The 18396-nt window shown below is 40.8% G+C and overlaps 1 protein-coding gene across 4 annotated transcripts in view; it reads left to right on the top strand.

The window, feature by feature from the left end:
• LOC141273099 (uncharacterized) overlaps positions 1-18396 on the top strand; it is a 95175-nt gene that overhangs the window by 17451 nt on the left and 59328 nt on the right. For all 4 annotated transcript variants that reach the window (XM_073684478.1, XM_073684477.1, XM_073684480.1 and 1 more), the window contains exons 3-7: positions 532-699; positions 786-909; positions 1030-1169; positions 3650-3754; positions 3937-4042. In XM_073684478.1, the coding sequence (XP_073540579.1) occupies positions 532-699; positions 786-909; positions 1030-1169; positions 3650-3754; positions 3937-4042 (643 nt within the window). The remainder of the gene's footprint in view (positions 1-531; positions 700-785; positions 910-1029; positions 1170-3649; positions 3755-3936; positions 4043-18396) is intronic.

Genomic DNA, 18396 nt, shown 5'->3' with positions numbered 1-18396 from the left:
TTGGCCAGCACTGTATGTGCACTGAGGAAATCATCCAGTGCTTTTTTAAAACCTGTTATAGTGTCTGCCATTACTACCTCTTATGGTAGGATATTCCACAGTCTGACTGCTCGAACTGTAGAGAACCCTTTCCTATTTATCTGCCGGAATCTCCTTTCTTCAACCTATAATGGCCCCCCCTGTTGCTTAGTATTGTTTTTGGATGGAATAAGTCATGTGCTAATCCTTTGTACTGACCACACATGTAATTATACATATAAATGAAATCTTCTCTGAGACCTATCGTTTTTTTTTTCTAAGCTAAACAAGCCCAACTTTTCCAACCTCTCATCATATGGGAGACCTTCCATCCCTTGTAATAATCTAGTTGCCCACCTTTGAACTGGCTCTAATTTCTGAATATCCTTTTTAAAATATTGTTCTTGTACAGGGACCCTCTATCTGTGGTCCTATAGATTTGGTATTTAAGACATGTTCATACCAGTTACATACCAGCACTGACTTTGATTTTCTGTTGTTCGTAACATGTAGGATTATACATTTGTAAAGGAATTATCCACAAGCCTCATTAAAAGGAACTGTGGTGGTTGCCATGCATTGGGAAGATGGAACAGGAAACAGAGCCCCACCTCAGAAAAAAACAATGAGCAGAAGATCCTAGACCTCGCCCATAAGATAATTGAGCTGCTAACTGGAGAGGTGAGCGCTGCTAGGAATGTTGGGACGTCATACAATAACCCAAAGCGATAACATGTCTGAATGATGGCTGTATCATTGTGTGTCAGGTTCCTGTAAGGTGTCAGGACGTCACAGTCTATTTCTCCATGGAGGAGTGGGAGTACATAGAAGGACACAAGGATCTATACAAGAACATAATCATAGAGAGTAACCAAAACATCACATCACCAGGTAAGAATGAATTATCATTTATGGCAAAGAAGATTCATTTTGAGGGTCTCCTGGATATTCCCATAATCTTATTATAGCATGTTGTCAGCGTATTGACTAACTGTGAATTTGTTCACGCAGATGAATCTAATAAGAGAAACATATCAGAGAAAAGGTCTAGTCCTCTCCATCCAGAAGATTCTGCACATGAAGATCATGGTATCTCTCAAATTGTTCAATTTGATGCAATTACAGATCTCACCAAAAGCCAACATGACATTGTGAGTGTACATTGTTTAAACTGTAATAATGTTTTGTGTAGTATCCGAGTAGGCAAACCGTTCTAGAAACTTCTTCTCAGTTTCTTTGTAGTGCAGGGTTCTTGTTGCTAATAGGTACATTACTTCTGAGACTGGAAAAAAGTTTCTTCAAGAGAGATCAATCATTGTTGATCCAGAAGAACATAAAATCAATTGATTGAGATTTCTTCTCTGCTTAGCCATGAGGGAGAACATTCTTCTCGACTACTTTTTGCTGTCAGTTGTAGAAATGTTCATCACAATTCCCAGCTTATGTTCACATTTTGATTCCTCTGTGTACGTGATGCTCCTTCACTATCTTTCCTCTCATTACTTACTATGCTCATTTATTCTGGGATATGTTTGGATGTTGTGAGGAAAATGAGAAATTGAGGCTCCCATTTTTTTAACCAGAGCACATAGCTGCAGCAAAAAGTCTTCCATCCTGGATGTCCTGATCCATCCATTGAATTAATTGATGTATTGGATCCAATTGATTTTGATGGTTGTGGGGTGTGATTTAATGTAACTAGTGCCCCCGTTACCCCAACCTAATGGACGTACACACGAAAAAGCAGGTCCTCTCACAACATGACTTAAAAACTAGAACAGGTCAATTGTTTTTTTTTTTTTTTTTTTAAATGATAGAATGTGTAGTTCACATGTGATGGACGTTTTATGGTCTTCACTGAGACAGACCCGAATAAATACTTTATTGCAAATAATTCACCAATGGAAAATTGTTATCCTATACTTTTATTAATGTCTGTGTAGACATGATTACAAATTTCTCAGTACGGTACTTTAAGGAGGACCTATCACCTCCTGGGAATCTTCATGAGTGCAAAGGAGACCAAAATATAACCCATTTTCATATATTTATAATTCGAAGAAGTAAAACATTTACTCTCTAATTTAGTAATAAAAGCCATTTAAGAAAGAGGTTTAAATTTGCTTAACATCACTGTCTGACTATTTTGATAGCTGTGTGAGTCTTCCTGCCTCTAAGCTGAGAGATACCATTATGTGTGTGGAGGGAGCATGTGCAGCATGTAAACACAGGAGAGATGTGCTGCTGTATTCATGCTGGTTGTATAGATGTATGATGAATTCCTGTGTATTGTGGAGCAGCAAGGGGAGAAACAGAAAGTTAGAAAAAGAGCTAAGCTAAAACATTTCATAACTTTTCAGTGTGTATTCTGTTGGCTTTTTATTTATTGTACAATCTACAAACATTTAGAAATGGTTAAGTTTTAATAAACTGCTATTCCCTCTTTTAATAGATTAACAATTTTGGAGCAACTTCATCCTCCTTTTGCAAATTAATACTTTAGAAGCAACTGTATCCTACTCCTTTATCTGAGTGCCATAATAGACATTAACATCTTAGTACATGGATGATACAGTTGAAGTCATACGTTTACGTACACTGAGGTTGAAGTCATTAAAAACCCATATCAGGTTCCAGGTCAATAAACTATCAGTTAAGCTCCCCCCCACTTGTGACTGTTGGAGGCAGATGATGGCTGAATATTACAGTCATTATCTGCTGACAAAGATGAGGGCTCAGTTCTTGAGCCTGCATCAAAACCAAGGAGCCAACTTAGGACATACCAGTAAGTCATATGTTGGTAAGGGGTTAAAATAAAAAAAAAAACTAAAGAAATTGTATTTCATATTGACACATTCAAAAAAGTCCAATATATCAAAACTATAAACAGCGTACACTCATACGTTAAACACCATAAAAAAAAATAAAAATTCCAGAATTTAAGCTTTTCAGTTGTCACCCCCCCCAAATGCAATAAAAAGTGCTTAAAACCTTTTATATACCCCAAAATGGTACGTATAAAAACAGCTCGCCATACAAAAAAAGCGCTCACTCAACCCCATTGATGGAAAAATAAGAAAAGTTACAAGTTTCAGGAAATGGTGGCACAAACCATATATATATATATTTTTAAATAATTTCTGATTATTTTTTTCACAAACCATATTGATTTGGCATTTTTGCTTCAGGTCGGCCAACTTTTGGGAGCTTAGCAGTGGAGGGTGTGACTGAGCACAGACAGAGAAACTTATGATAATTTGTGATAAGATAATTTCACAAAACTGGCATAAATTGAGAGAAATGTACATTTCTGACGCTGGTGAAAGATGCACTAAATTCAGTAAGATGCCCGCTCATCTTCATGAGTTTGGCACATCTTACTCAGTGGTCTCTCCATCAAGGCTGACGGGCGAGTCTGCCTGTGAGTCTTAATGAATGTAGCCAAGCTGTATGAAGACGTATGTCTCCATCTGTGTATACTCTGCCTGCAGGAATGTCCAGGCTCCTGGCAGGAGGCGAGGAAAGTCTTTGCATTTCACTCCTGGTGAATTCAGGAGAAAAATAGGTGAATCATTTCTCCAATTAAAACAGCAAAAAAGGCAAATAGATTTTTTTTTCATCCTGAATCCAGATTAGGTCTGAGCACAAGACTCCAATTACCGGTCAGATCCTGGGAAGCATTAACCCACTCCTGACAATTGCTCCATCGCAGAGAAGAGAACGTACACTCGCTGAGGTAAGCTGAAAGTGAAACCCGCCTCCCTGTAATACTGAGATATTACCAAATCCTATAAATTACCTGTTTCACAAGTCTAATAATTTCCACTTCTGTTGTTTTATATGTTCCTTTTTTTATTTTTTTGTGATAGGTGCTGTTTAAATCTATATTTGTGTTTTCGTTGCATTTTTGTGGCATAGAATGAAAACGACCTTGGTTCTAAAGTTGTAGACGGAGCACAAGAGAAGTGTGCGGAGGATATAGATCAGTGTGAAAAGGAGGATAGTACTTCACACATCAGTCCAGGTGAGTGATGAACACCAATATGGACAAAATACTGCAGCAACCTACAACATGGTTTCCAGTCAGGGTGGGGCTAAATGGCGATTGACTGTGACCCATGTCATGCAGCCATATATCACACTACGTTGCTGCTATATCTCAGTATGATGGAGGTGATGGAGTCGCATTGCCATCCTATGATACCGTGACTAGCAAGTGGCAAAAAATCCAGCTGCTTACGACTTTCTGCCACTTGCTTGTTGTGGTAGCCCATGAGGTCGCAATGAGACCCCATTCGCTTGCATTAGACTGCGATGTAGCCGCTGCACTATGCCATTGTTGTGAGAAAAGCATCTGGCCCTTTTTTAAATGCTGTTGTAGTATCTGCCATTACTACGTTTTGCAGTAGGGCATGAGACAGTTTGACTGCTCTAACCCTTTCCTATATAGGAATCACCTTTCCTCCTTACATAACGAATGCCCCCTGCTTCTTTGTATGGTCCTTGGAAGGAATAAATCATGTACCAGTTCTTTATATTTCCAAAATATAATTCATTTGGGCTAATGTCTGTGACCTGACAAGGGCAGGCTCATTCAGCTTGCAATAGTTCTTGCTTTCACACAATCCCTTTTTGATAAAATGGTTCTTAACAATAAGCCGATTACTGTGTATCTGTCTGTTGAGACCCGCTGATTTCTTGTATTTTTGAAACTTGACCAGTGTCACTTTATGTGGTAATAACTCTGAAACGCTTCAACGTGTCCCAGTAATTCTGAGACTGTTTTTTTCATGACATATTGTACTTTGTTAGTGGTAAATTTAGGTTAAGTTTTGCAATTACTTGTGAAAATATCGGAATTTTGACAAAAATTTAGAAAAATTCACAATTTTCAAACTTTCAATCTTTATATCCTTAAACCAGTTAGTCATGCTGTACAACATAATTAATAAATACAATTTCCCAAATGTTTACTGTATATCTCCATTTTCAAACATTTTTATTTTGCTAGGATGGTAGAGGGGTTAAAAGTTTAGTAGTAGTTTCTCATTTTGTTTCAAGAAATTTACAAAACCTGTTTCTTTAGAGACCTATTCAGATTTCAATGGACTTTGCGGGTCTATATATTGGACCCCTCATTCATATACTTCAAAACTGACAGGAAATTTTTAACTCTTCAGGTACTCAGGAATTAATGCAAAGTCGAATGAAAAAAAAATTGTAATTTTTACTTAAAAATGTTGCTTTAGCTCCCATTTTTTCACTTTTACAAGGAATAGCACAAGAAAATGGACCCCACCATTTCTTACCTAGTTTCTTATGAGCGTGCCGATACCCCACATGTGGCCAGAAACCTCTGTTTTGGACAAACAGCAGGGCTCGGAAGGGAAGGAGCAACATTTGAATTTTGGAGCACAAATTTAGCTGAAATAGAATGCGGGCGGCATATCTCATTTGCGGGACACCTAAGGCACCCAAACAGCAGAAAACCTCCACAAGTGATCCCATTTTAGAAACTATACCTGCTAATGATTTTATCCAGGTGTATAGTGAGCATTTTGAAGTCGCATGTATTAGACAGAATTTGATAACATTAGGTCGTCATAATGAAAAATTTTCATTTTTGTTCACGAAAATGTTGCTTTAGCCCCAAATTTTTCACTTTTGCAAGAGATAAAATGAAAAAGTGGACTGCAAAGTTTGTTACCCACATTCTTCTGAGCGTGGTGATATCCCACATGTAGTGAGAAAGTTCTTTTTGAACACACGGCAGGGCTCAGAAAGGAAGAAGCGACATTTGGTATTTGGAATGTAAATTTGGCTAGAATAGATTAGAGACACAATGTCTTATTTGCAGGGCGCCTGAGGTACCAAAACAGCAGAAACCCGCACATGTAACCCCATTTTGGAAACTAGACCCATCAAGGAATTCATCTAGAGGGGGGAGGTGTTGAGCTTGTTGAACCTGTAGGCTTCACAGAACTTTTTAAAATGTGGATGTGAACACAAAAATTACATTTTTATTTTCTGGTAAAATGTTATTTTAGCCCCAAACTTGTAATTTTCACAATGGGTAATAAGACAAAACGGACCTCATAATTTGTTACGCAATTTCTTCTGAACATGAAGACACTCCATATGTGGTCAAAAACTGCTGTTTGGGCACAAAGCAGGACTCAGAAAGGAAAGAGCTATTTGATTTTTGGAGCATGAATTTGTCTGGAATAGATTGTGAATGCTATGTCGTATTTGCAGACCCCCTGACATGCCAAAACAGCAGAAACCCTCCACATGTGACTCTCTATTTTGGAAACTAGACCCCTCAAGGAATTCATCTAGGGGTATACTGAGAATTTTTAACCTACAAGTGATTCACAAAACGTTATAACATTTAGATGTGAAAACAAAAATTTTTTTTTCTCCACTAAAATACTGTTTAGCGACAAATGTATCATTTCCACGCAGTGTAATAGGAGAAAATGGATCCCATAGTTTGTTATGCAATTTTTACTGAACGTGGCAGTATCCCATATGTGGTTGTACACTACTGTTTGAGCACACGGCAAGGATCTGATGGGAAGGAGCGCTACTTGTTTTTTAGGACCCATATTCCATTTGAATAGAATATAGGCTCCATTAGCCGAGCCCCTGAGATGCCAGAACTGCATAAACTCTCCCAGGTGACCCGATATTGGAAACTTCACTGCTTAAGGATTTCATCTTGTGGTGTAGTGAGTATTTTGAACCCACAGGTGCCTCACAGAATTTTAGAACACTGGAACTTGGAAATGGAACATTTTACTGGTAAAAAATTAATTTTTGTATTTGCTGAAAATTTGTAAGTTACACAAGGGTTAATAGGTGAAACTGGACCCTGCAATTTCTTCCAAATGCTGTGATGCCCCATATGTCGTCAGAAACTACTGTTAGGCCACATGTCTGGGCTGAGAAGGAAGGAGCGCTATTTGGTTTTTGGAGAACAAATTTTGCTAGCATAGTTTGCGAGTGAGATTTGTAGAGCCCTTAAGGTGCCAGAACAGCAGAAAAATAACAAAGTGACCCCATTGTAGAAATTGCACCTCTCAATTAATCTATGGCTGCAGTGACTATTGTTTAACATCCACACCAGGCTTTATTCTGGAGAATTGCAAATATGCCGGTTTAGGGCCCATACAGTGTATTGCCCCCATATATTGTAGCGTCTCCATACATTGTGCCCAGCCTGTGCTTCTGGCGACATGCACCCCGTAAATTGTTAATTTGGCTCTCCCCACTAAAGTAATTCCAAACATGTGGCCGCTTACTATGGTTTAGGCTCAGTGTGGCTCAGTAGGAAGGGGGCAGTTGCATTGTAGTCAACCACAATTTGAGCGCTAAAAAGACACCTAAAATTATGGGACACTGCTGAATCAGAGACCAGACCAGACAGAGTCCAAAGTATCTCCATCTGCCTCATAAGTGAGTGGTTCCGTCTGAATCATGGTCCTGGGGAATTTACAGGGAAACCGCAGTGTAAGTGCACAGCGGAGAGCACCGGATAAATATGAGCTGAGCCTTATTCCCATTTTTTGGGAGACAGAATGAATATATACAGTGGGGAAAAAAGTATTTCGTCAGACAAAAATTGTGCAAGTTCTCCCACTTAAAAAGATGAGCGAGACCTGTAATTGACATCGTAGGTAGACCTCAACTGTGAGAAACAAAATGAGAAAACAAATCCTGAAAATCACATTGTCTGATTTGGAAAGAATTTTTTTTTTCAAATTTTGGTGGAAAATAAGTATTTGGTCAATTACAAAAGTTCATCTCAATACTTTGTTATATATCCTTTGTTGGCAATGACTGAGGTAAAATGTTTTCTGTAAGTCTTCACAAGGTTGGCACACACTGTTGCTGGTATGTTGGCCCATTCCTCCATGCAGATCTCTAGAGCAGTGATGTTTTGGGGCTGTCGCTGGGCAACACTGACTTTCAACTCCCTCCAAAGGGTTTCTATAGAGTTTAGATCTGGAGACTGGCTAGGCCACTCCAGGACCTTGAAATGCTTCTTACGAAGCCACTCCTTCATTGCCCTTGTGGTATGCTTGAGATCATTGTCATGCTGAAAGACCAAGCCATGTTTCATCTTCAATGCCCTTGCTGATGGAAGGAGGTTTGCACTCAAAATCTCACGATACATGGCCCCATTCATTCTTTCATGTGCACAGCTCAGTCGTCCTGGTCCCTTGGCAGAGAAACAGCCCCAAAACATGATGTTGCCACCCCCATGCTTCACAGTAGGTATGGTGTTCTTTGGATGCAACTCAGCATTCTTTCTCCTCCAAACACGATGAGTTCTACCAAACAGTTCTACTTTGGTTTCATCTGACCATATGACGTTCTCCCAATATTCTTCTGGATCGTCCAAATGCTCTCTAGCAAACTTCAGATGGGCCCGGACATGTAATGGCATAAGCAAGGGGACACGTCTGGCACTGCAGGATCTGAGTCCCTGGCGGCGTAGTGTGTCACTGATGGTAACCTGTGTAACGTTCCCAGCTCTCTGCAGGTCATTCACTAGGTCCCCCCATGTGGTTCTGGGATTTTTGCTCACCGTTCTGGAGATCATTTTGACCCCACGGGGTGAGATATTGTGTGGAGCCCCAGATCGAGGGAGATTATCAGTGGTCTTGTATGTCTTTTATTTTCTAATTATTGCTCCCACAGTTGATTTCTTCACACCAAGCTACTTGCCTATTGCAGATTCAGTCTTCCCAGCCTGGTGCAGGGCTACAATTTTGTTTCTGGTGTCCTTCTACAGCTCTTTGGTCTTCACCATAGTGGAGTTTGGAGTGTGACTGTTTGAACTTGTAATCAGTATTAAAGACATCTGTCCACAACCTCAAACAGGTGCCAGTACTACAGGTAATGAGTGGAGGACAGAGGAGCCTCTTGAAGAAGTTACAGGTCTGTGAGAGCCAGAAATCTTGCTTGTTTGTTATTGACCGAATACTTATTTTCCACTAAAATTTGAAAAAAAAAATCTTTCCAAATCAGACAATGTGATTTTCAGGATTTGTTTTCTCATTTTGTCTCATAGTTGAGGTCTACCTATGATGTCAATTACAGGCCTCTCTCATCTATTTAAGTGGGAGAACTTGCACAATTGGTGGCTGACTAAATGCTTTTTTCCCCACTGTAGATAGCAGTACAAGAATAGTTTTTATTTTTATTTTTGCGCAGTTCACCGTGTGGTATAAACGATTAAGATGGCTTTATTTTTCAGGTCTGTGCAATTCCAGCGATACCAGATTTATATAGTGTGTTTTTTTGTTTTTCATGATTTGCTTGCTATCGCACAGTAAAAATGCACTTCATCGCCATATTCTGAGAGCTGTAACACTTTTTTATTGTTTGGTGAACATAGCTGTATGAGGACTTATTTTTTGAGCGACGCGTTGTCAATTTTTTTTTTTTTGGTATTATTATGGGCTGCATATCGTTTTTTGATTGCTTTTTATTCAGATTTTTCAGACACAGAATGAACAAAAAACAACAATGCAGTAATTTGTTTTGTGCTCTGTTCACCGTGCCATAAAAGTGATAAAAGAGTTATTTGTCAGGTCAGCAATACCAGATTTATATCGTTTTTTTAATGTTTTGATTCTTTTACAGATTAAAAACAATATTTAATGAAGATTAATTATTTTTTTTTTCACTTTGCCATATTCTGAGAGCTGTAAATGTATTTATTTTATTTTTTTTCTCCCCTAATGAGCCAAATTAAGGCTTGTTGTTTGCAGGACGATTTTGCGTATTTAATTTGTCGGTTTTGTTTACATATGACTTTTTCGATCGCTTTTTATTAAATTTTTGTGTGTCAGTATGATGGAAAAAGTACTTTTTTATATCTTATTCGTAATATGGAGTGAATAACGTGCTAGTTTTCTAGATCTGCTAATTCCGGACGTGGCGATGCTTTACTATATTTTTACTCTGATTGTTGGCCTCATGCATTGCAGTGCTTGTGTACTGCAGTGTCTGAGACCTGTCACTCACTCTCTGACTGTTCTTGTGAGGCCCTGTTTATAGCTGGATCTCCGGATACAATGGAAACAATCGGCATCTGCGATTACGATCGCTGGGGCCAGTGCTGCCATATGGGATCTTTAATCCCCTTTTAACCACTTGGATACCGCTGTCACAATTGACAGCGGTATTTAAAGGAGTTTATCTGCCCCAATTGGCTCCAAAACCGCATGGTATCAGCTGTCATGTACAGCTATTGTCTGTGGGAATTTCGGATGCGGGGAAGCGCTATTCTTTTATTCCCTGCCGTTTTAAAACGGCGATGAGGGAATAAGGCCCCTTTAACGGCCACCTTTTTTATGTATATCGGTGGTCAGTAAGGGGTTAAGCATTAAATGTTGTTCATTAAATTAAAGTGGGACTGTGATAGGTGATGAATTAAAAAAATAATACGCTCAAACTTGCCTATAAATCGGACTAGTGCAAACCGATAAATTGGATTGCACTTGGACCAGTGTTATTTAATGAGGCAGTGCAGATCTGCTTTTTTTTCCTCATCTGTATTTTATTTAGTTATTTTTATATGCAATTGTGAGCAAACTTTGATTTTGTGGATTCTGCTTTTTAGTTGTAAAAGGGAACCTATCAGACAATTCATGCTGCCAAACCACAGGCAACATTAATTGCAGTCTGGCTACACAAATAGAGCCAACTATATTATTTTCTAATATTCTCAGAGAACATTTACTTTGACGATTCGGCCAGGTGATTAATGGGTCTTTCCCTCTCATGTATGTAAAGCGGGTAAAATAAACTTTTAACACGTCATCAATTTTCTAAGTAAATTTTATTTCTAAAGGCGCTATTGACATGAAATTCTCACTAGATGTCAATGACAACCCATCCAGTCTACACTAGGAGAGAAATCAAACCACATGTGTCCATAGATTATGTGTAAGGCTGTGTGCCCACTATGCGTTTAAGCGTTTCCGCAGTGGCAATTCCACTGCAGAAACGCTTAAAAAACGCATGGTAGAAGGTCTGTAATGTTCCCCAATGATAATCCGCATGTGCTGTGTACATACTGCAGAAACGCTTATAAAACGCATGGTAGAAGGTCTGTAATGTTCCCCAATGATAATCCCCATGTGCTGTGCACATACTGCAGAAACGCTTATAAAACGCATGGTAGAAGGTCTGCAATGTTCCCCAATGATAATCCGCATGTGCTGTGCACATACTGCAGAAACGCTTATAAAACGCATGGTAGAAGGTCTGCAATGTTCCCCAATGATAATCCGCATGTGCTGTGCACATACTGCAGAAACGCTTATAAAACGCATGGTAGAAGGTCTGTAATGTTCCCCAATGATAATCCCCATGTGCTGTGCACATACTGCAGAAACGCTTATAAAACGCATGGTAGAAGGTCTGCAATGTTCCCCAATGATAATCCGCATGTGCTGTGCACATACTGCAGAAACGCTTATAAAACGCATGGTAGAAGGTCTGTAATGTTCCCCAATGATAATCCCCATGTGCTGTGCACATACTGCAGAAACGCTTATAAAACGCATGGTAGAAGGCCTGCAATGTTCCCCAATGATAATCCGCATGTGCTGTGCACATACTGCAGAAACGCTTATAAAACGCATGGTAGAAGGTCTGTAATGTTCCCCAATGATAATCCCCATGTGCTGTGCACATACTGCAGAAACGCTTATAAAACGCATGGTAGAAGGTCTGTAATGTTCCCCAATGATAATCCACATGTGCTGTGCACATACTGCAGAAACGCTTATAAAACGCATGGTAGAAGGTCTGCAATGTTCCCCAATGATAATCCGCATGTGCTGTGCACATACTGCAGAAACGCTTATAAAACGCATGGTAGAAGGTCTGTAATGTTCCCCAATGATAATCCGCATGTGCTGTGCACATACTGCAGAAACGCTTATAAAACGCATGGTAGAAGGTCTGTAATGTTCCCCAATGATAATCCGCATGTGCTGTGCACATACTGCAGAAACGCTTATAAAACGCATGGTAGAAGGTCTGTAATGTTCCCCAATGATAATCCGCATGTGCTGTGTACATACTGCAGAAACGCTTATAAAACGCATGGTAGAAGGTCTGCAATGTTCCCCAATGATAATCCGCATGTGCTGTGTACATACTGCAGAAACGCTTATAAAACGCATGGTAGAAGGTCTGCAATGTTCCCCAATGATAATCCGCATGTGCTGTGCACACACTGCAGAAACGCTTATAAAACGCATGGTAGAAGGTCTGTAATGTTCCCCAATGATAATCCGCATGTGCTGTGTACATACTGCAGAAACGCTTATAAAACGCATGGTAGAAGGTCTGCAATGTTCCCCAATGATAATCCCCATGTGCTGTGCACATACTGCAGAAACGCTTATAAAACGCATGGTAGAAGGTCTGTAATGTTCCCCAATGATAATCCGCATGTGCTGTGTACATACTGCAGAAACGCTTATAAAACGCATGGTAGAAGGTCTGTAATGTTCCCCAATGATAATCCGCATGTGCTGTGCACATACTGCAGAAACGCTTATAAAACGCATGGTAGAAGGTCTGCAATGTTCCCCAATGATAATCCCCATGTGCTGTGCACATACTGCAGAAACGCTTATAAAACGCATGGTAGAAGGTCTGTAATGTTCCCCAATGATAATCCACATGTGCTGTGTACATACTGCAGAAACGCTTATAAAACGCATGGTAGAAGGCCTGCAATGTTCCCCAATGATAATCCGCATGTGTTGTGTACATACTGCAGAAACGCTTATAAAACGCATGGTAGAAGGTCTGTAATGTTCCCCAATGATAATCCGCATGTGCTGTGCACATACTGCAGAAACGCTTATAAAACGCATGGTAGAAGGTCTGTAATGTTCCCCAATGATAATCCCCATGTGCTGTGCACATACTGCAGAAACGCTTATAAAACGCATGGTAGAAGGCCTGCAATGTTCCCCAATGATAATCCCCATGTGCTGTGCACATACTGCAGAAACGCTTATAAAACGCATGGTAGAAGGTCTGCAATGTTCCCCAATGATAATCCGCATGTGCTGTGCACATACTGCAGAAACGCTTATAAAACGCATGGTAGAAGGTCTGCAATGTTCCCCAATGATAATCCGCATGTGCTGTGCACATACTGCAGAAACGCTTATAAAACGCATGGTAGAAGGTCTGTAATGTTCCCCAATGATAATCCCCATGTGCTGTGCACATACTGCAGAAACGCTTATAAAACGCATGGTAGAAGGTCTGTAATGTTCCCCAATGATAATCCCCATGTGCTGTGCACATACTGCAGAAACGCTTATAAAACGCATGGTAGAAGGTCTGTAATGTTCCCCAATGATAATCCACATGTGCTGTGTACATACTGCAGAAACGCTTATAAAACGCATGGTAGAAGGTCTGTAATGTTCCCCAATGATAATCCACATGTGCTGTGTACATACTGCAGAAACGCTTATAAAACGCATGGTAGAAGGTCTGCAATGTTCCCCAATGATAATCCACATGTGCTGTGTACATACTGCAGAAACGCTTATAAAACGCATGGTAGAAGGTCTGCAATGTTCCCCAATGATAATCCACATGTGCTGTGTACATACTGCAGAAACGCTTATAAAACGCATGGTAGAAGGTCTGCAATGTTCCCCAATGATAATCCGCATGTGCTGTGCACATACTGCAGAAACGCTTATAAAACGCATGGTAGAAGGTCTGTAATGTTCCCCAATGATAATCCGCATGTGCTGTGCACATACTGCAGAAACGCTTATAAAACGCATGGTAGAAGGTCTGTAATGTTCCCCAATGATAATCCGCATGTGCTGTGCACATACTGCAGAAACGCTTATAAAACGCATGGTAGAAGGTCTGCAATGTTCCCCAATGATAATCCGCATGTGCTGTGCACATACTGCAGAAACGCTTATAAAACGCATGGTAGAAGGTCTGTAATGTTCCCCAATGATAATCCGCATGTGCTGTGCACATACTGCAGAAACGCTTATAAAACGCATGGTAGAAGGTCTGCAATGTTCCCCAATGATAATCCGCATGTGCTGTGCACATACTGCAGAAACGCTTATAAAACGCATGGTAGAAGGTCTGCAATGTTCCCCAATGATAATCCGCATGTGCTGTGCACATACTGCAGAAACGCTTATAAAACGCATGGTAGAAGGTCTGCAATGTTCCCCAATGATAATCCGCATGTGCTGTGCACATACTGCAGAAACGCTTATAAAACGCATGGTAGAAGGTCTGCAATGTTCCCCAATGATAATCCGCATGTGCTGTGCACATACTGCAGAAACGCTTATAAAACGCATGGTAGAAGGTCTGCAATGTTCCCCAATGATAATCCACATGTGCTGTGCACATACTGCAGAAACGCTTATAAAACGCATGGTAGAAGGTCTGCAATGTTCCCCAATGATAATCCGCATGTGCTGTGCACATACTGCAGAAACGCTTATAAAACGCATGGTAGAAGGTCTGCAATGTTCCCCAATGATAATCCGCATGTGCTGTGCACATACTGCAGAAACGCTTATAAAACGCATGGTAGAAGGTCTGCAATGTTCCCCAATGATAATCCGCATGTGCTGTGTACATACTGCAGAAACGCTTATAAAACGCATGGTAGAAGGTCTGCAATGTTCCCCAATGATAATCCCCATGTGCTGTGCACATACTGCAGAAACGCTTATAAAACGCATGGTAGAAGGTCTGCAATGTTCCCCAATGATAATCCACATGTGCTGTGCACATACTGCAGAAACGCTTATAAAACGCATGGTAGAAGGTCTGTAATGTTCCCCAATGATAATCCCCATGTGCTGTGCACATACTGCAGAAACGCTTATAAAACGCTTGGTAGAAGGTCTGTAATGTTCCCCAATGATAATCCGCATGTGCTGTGTACATACTGCAGAAACGCTTATAAAACGCATGGTAGAAGGTCTGTAATGTTCCCCAATGATAATCCCCATGTGCTGTGCACATACTGCAGAAACGCTTATAAAACGCATGGTAGAAGGTCTGCAATGTTCCCCAATGATAATCCGCATGTGCTGTGCACATACTGCAGAAACGCTTATAAAACGCATGGTAGAAGGTCTGCAATGTTCCCCAATGATAATCCGCATGTGCTGTGCACATACTGCAGAAACGCTTATAAAACGCATGGTAGAAGGTCTGTAATGTTCCCCAATGATAATCCGCATGTGCTGTGCACATACTGCAGAAACGCTTATAAAACGCATGGTAGAAGGTCTGTAATGTTCCCCAATGATAATCCCCATGTGCTGTGCACATACTGCAGAAACGCTTATAAAACGCTTGGTAGAAGGTCTGTAATGTTCCCCAATGATAATCCCCATGTGCTGTGTACATACTGCAGAAACGCTTATAAAACGCATGGTAGAAGGTCTGTAATGTTCCCCAATGATAATCCGCATGTGCTGTGCACATACTGCAGAAACGCTTATAAAACGCATGGTAGAAGGTCTGCAATGTTCCCCAATGATAATCCGCATGTGCTGTGCACATACTGCAGAAACGCTTATAAAACGCATGGTAGAAGGTCTGCAATGTTCCCCAATGATAATCCGCATGTGCTGTGCACATACTGCAGAAACGCTTATAAAACGCATGGTAGAAGGTCTGCAATGTTCCCCAATGATAATCCGCATGTGCTGTGCACATACTGCAGAAACGCTTATAAAACGCATGGTAGAAGGTCTGCAATGTTCCCCAATGATAATCCGCATGTGCTGTGCACATACTGCAGAAACGCTTATAAAACGCATGGTAGAAGGTCTGTAATGTTCCCCAATGATAATCCACATGTGCTGTGTACATACTGCAGAAACGCTTATAAAACGCATGGTAGAAGGCCTGCAATGTTCCCCAATGATAATCCGCATGTGTTGTGTACATACTGCAGAAACGCTTATAAAACGCATGGTAGAAGGCCTGCAATGTTCCCCAATGATAATCCCCATGTGCTGTGCACATACTGCAGAAACGCTTATAAAACGCATGGTAGAAGGTCTGTAATGTTCCCCAATGATAATCCGCATGTGCTGTGTACATACTGCAGAAACGCTTATAAAACGCATGGTAGAAGGTCTGTAATGTTCCCCAATGATAATCCCCATGTGCTGTGCACATACTGCAGAAACGCTTATAAAACGCATGGTAGAAGGTCTGTAATGTTCCCCAATGATAATCCCCATGTGCTGTGCACATACTGCAGAAACGCTTATAAAACGCATGGTAGAAGATCTGTAATGTTCCCCAATGATAATCCCCATGTGCTGTGCACATACTGCAGAAACGCTTATAAAACGCATGGTAGAAGGCCTGCAATGTTCCCCAATGATAATCCCCATGTGCTGTGCACATACTGCAGAAACGCTTATAAAACGCATGGTAGAAGGTCTGTAATGTTCCCCAATGATAATCCCCATGTGCTGTGCACATACTGCAGAAACGCTTATAAAACGCATGGTAGAAGGTCTGCAATGTTCCCCAATGATAATCCGCATGTGCTGTGCACATACTGCAGAAACGCTTATAAAACGCATGGTAGAAGGTCTGTAATGTTCCCCAATGATAATCCCCATGTGCTGTGCACATACTGCAGAAACGCTTATAAAACGCTTGGTAGAAGGTCTGTAATGTTCCCCAATGATAATCCCCATGTGCTGTGCACATACTGCAGAAACGCTTATAAAACGCATGGTAGAAGGTCTGTAATGTTCCCCAATGATAATCCACATGTGCTGTGTACATACTGCAGAAACGCTTATAAAACGCATGGTAGAAGGTCTGTAATGTTCCCCAATGATAATCCACATGTGCTGTGTACATACTGCAGAAACGCTTATAAAACGCATGGTAGAAGGTCTGCAATGTTCCCCAATGATAATCCACATGTGCTGTGTACATACTGCAGAAACGCTTATAAAACGCATGGTAGAAGGTCTGCAATGTTCCCCAATGATAATCCACATGTGCTGTGTACATACTGCAGAAACGCTTATAAAACGCATGGTAGAAGGTCTGCAATGTTCCCCAATGATAATCCACATGTGCTGTGTACATACTGCAGAAACGCTTATAAAACGCATGGTAGAAGGTCTGCAATGTTCCCCAATGATAATCCGCATGTGCTGTGCACATACTGTAGAAACGCTTATAAAACGCATGGTAGAAGGTCTGTAATGTTCCCCAATGATAATCCGCATGTGCTGTGTACATACTGCAGAAACGCTTATAAAACGCATGGTAGAAGGTCTGCAATGTTCCCCAATGATAATCCGCATGTGCTGTGCACATACTGCAGAAACGCTTATAAAACGCATGGTAGAAGGTCTGTAATGTTCCCCAATGATAATCCGCATGTGCTGTGCACATACTGCAGAAACGCTTATAAAACGCATGGTAGAAGGTCTGTAATGTTCCCCAATGATAATCCGCATGTGCTGTGCACATACTGCAGAAACGCTTATAAAACGCATGGTAGAAGGTCTGCAATGTTCCCCAATGATAATCCGCATGTGCTGTGCACATACTGCAGAAACGCTTATAAAACGCATGGTAGAAGGTCTGCAATGTTCCCCAATGATAATCCGCATGTGCTGTGCACATACTGCAGAAACGCTTATAAAACGCATGGTAGAAGGTCTGCAATGTTCCCCAATGATAATCCGCATGTGCTGTGCACATACTGCAGAAACGCTTATAAAACGCATGGTAGAAGGTCTGTAATGTTCCCCAATGATAATCCCCATGTGCTGTGCACATACTGCAGAAACGCTTATAAAACGCATGGTAGAAGGTCTGTAATGTTCCCCAATGATAATCCGCATGTGCTGTGCACATACTGCAGAAACGCTTATAAAACGCATGGTAGAAGGTCTGCAATGTTCCCCAATGATAATCCCCATGTGCTGTGTACATACTGCAGAAACGCTTATAAAACGCATGGTAGAAGGTCTGTAATGTTCCCCAATGATAATCCCCATGTGCTGTGTACATACTGCAGAAACGCTTATAAAACGCATGGTAGAAGGTCTGTAATGTTCCCCAATGATAATCCCCATGTGCTGTGCACATACTGCAGAAACGCTTATAAAACGCATGGTAGAAGGTCTGTAATGTTCCCCAATGATAATCCCCATGTGCTGTGCACATACTGCAGAAACGCTTATAAAACGCATGGTAGAAGGTCTGCAATGTTCCCCAATGATAATCCGCATGTGCTGTGCACATACTGCAGAAACGCTTATAAAACGCATGGTAGAA

Source organism: Phyllobates terribilis, unplaced genomic scaffold, assembly GCF_046119375.1.
Source record: "Phyllobates terribilis strain yellow unplaced genomic scaffold, ASM4611937v1 Scaffold_5__5_contigs__length_657084704, whole genome shotgun sequence".
Taxonomy (NCBI): domain Eukaryota; kingdom Metazoa; phylum Chordata; class Amphibia; order Anura; family Dendrobatidae; genus Phyllobates; species Phyllobates terribilis.
The sequence above is the reverse complement of the archived record's forward strand: the minus strand, read 5'-3'. Positions and strand labels throughout refer to the sequence as shown.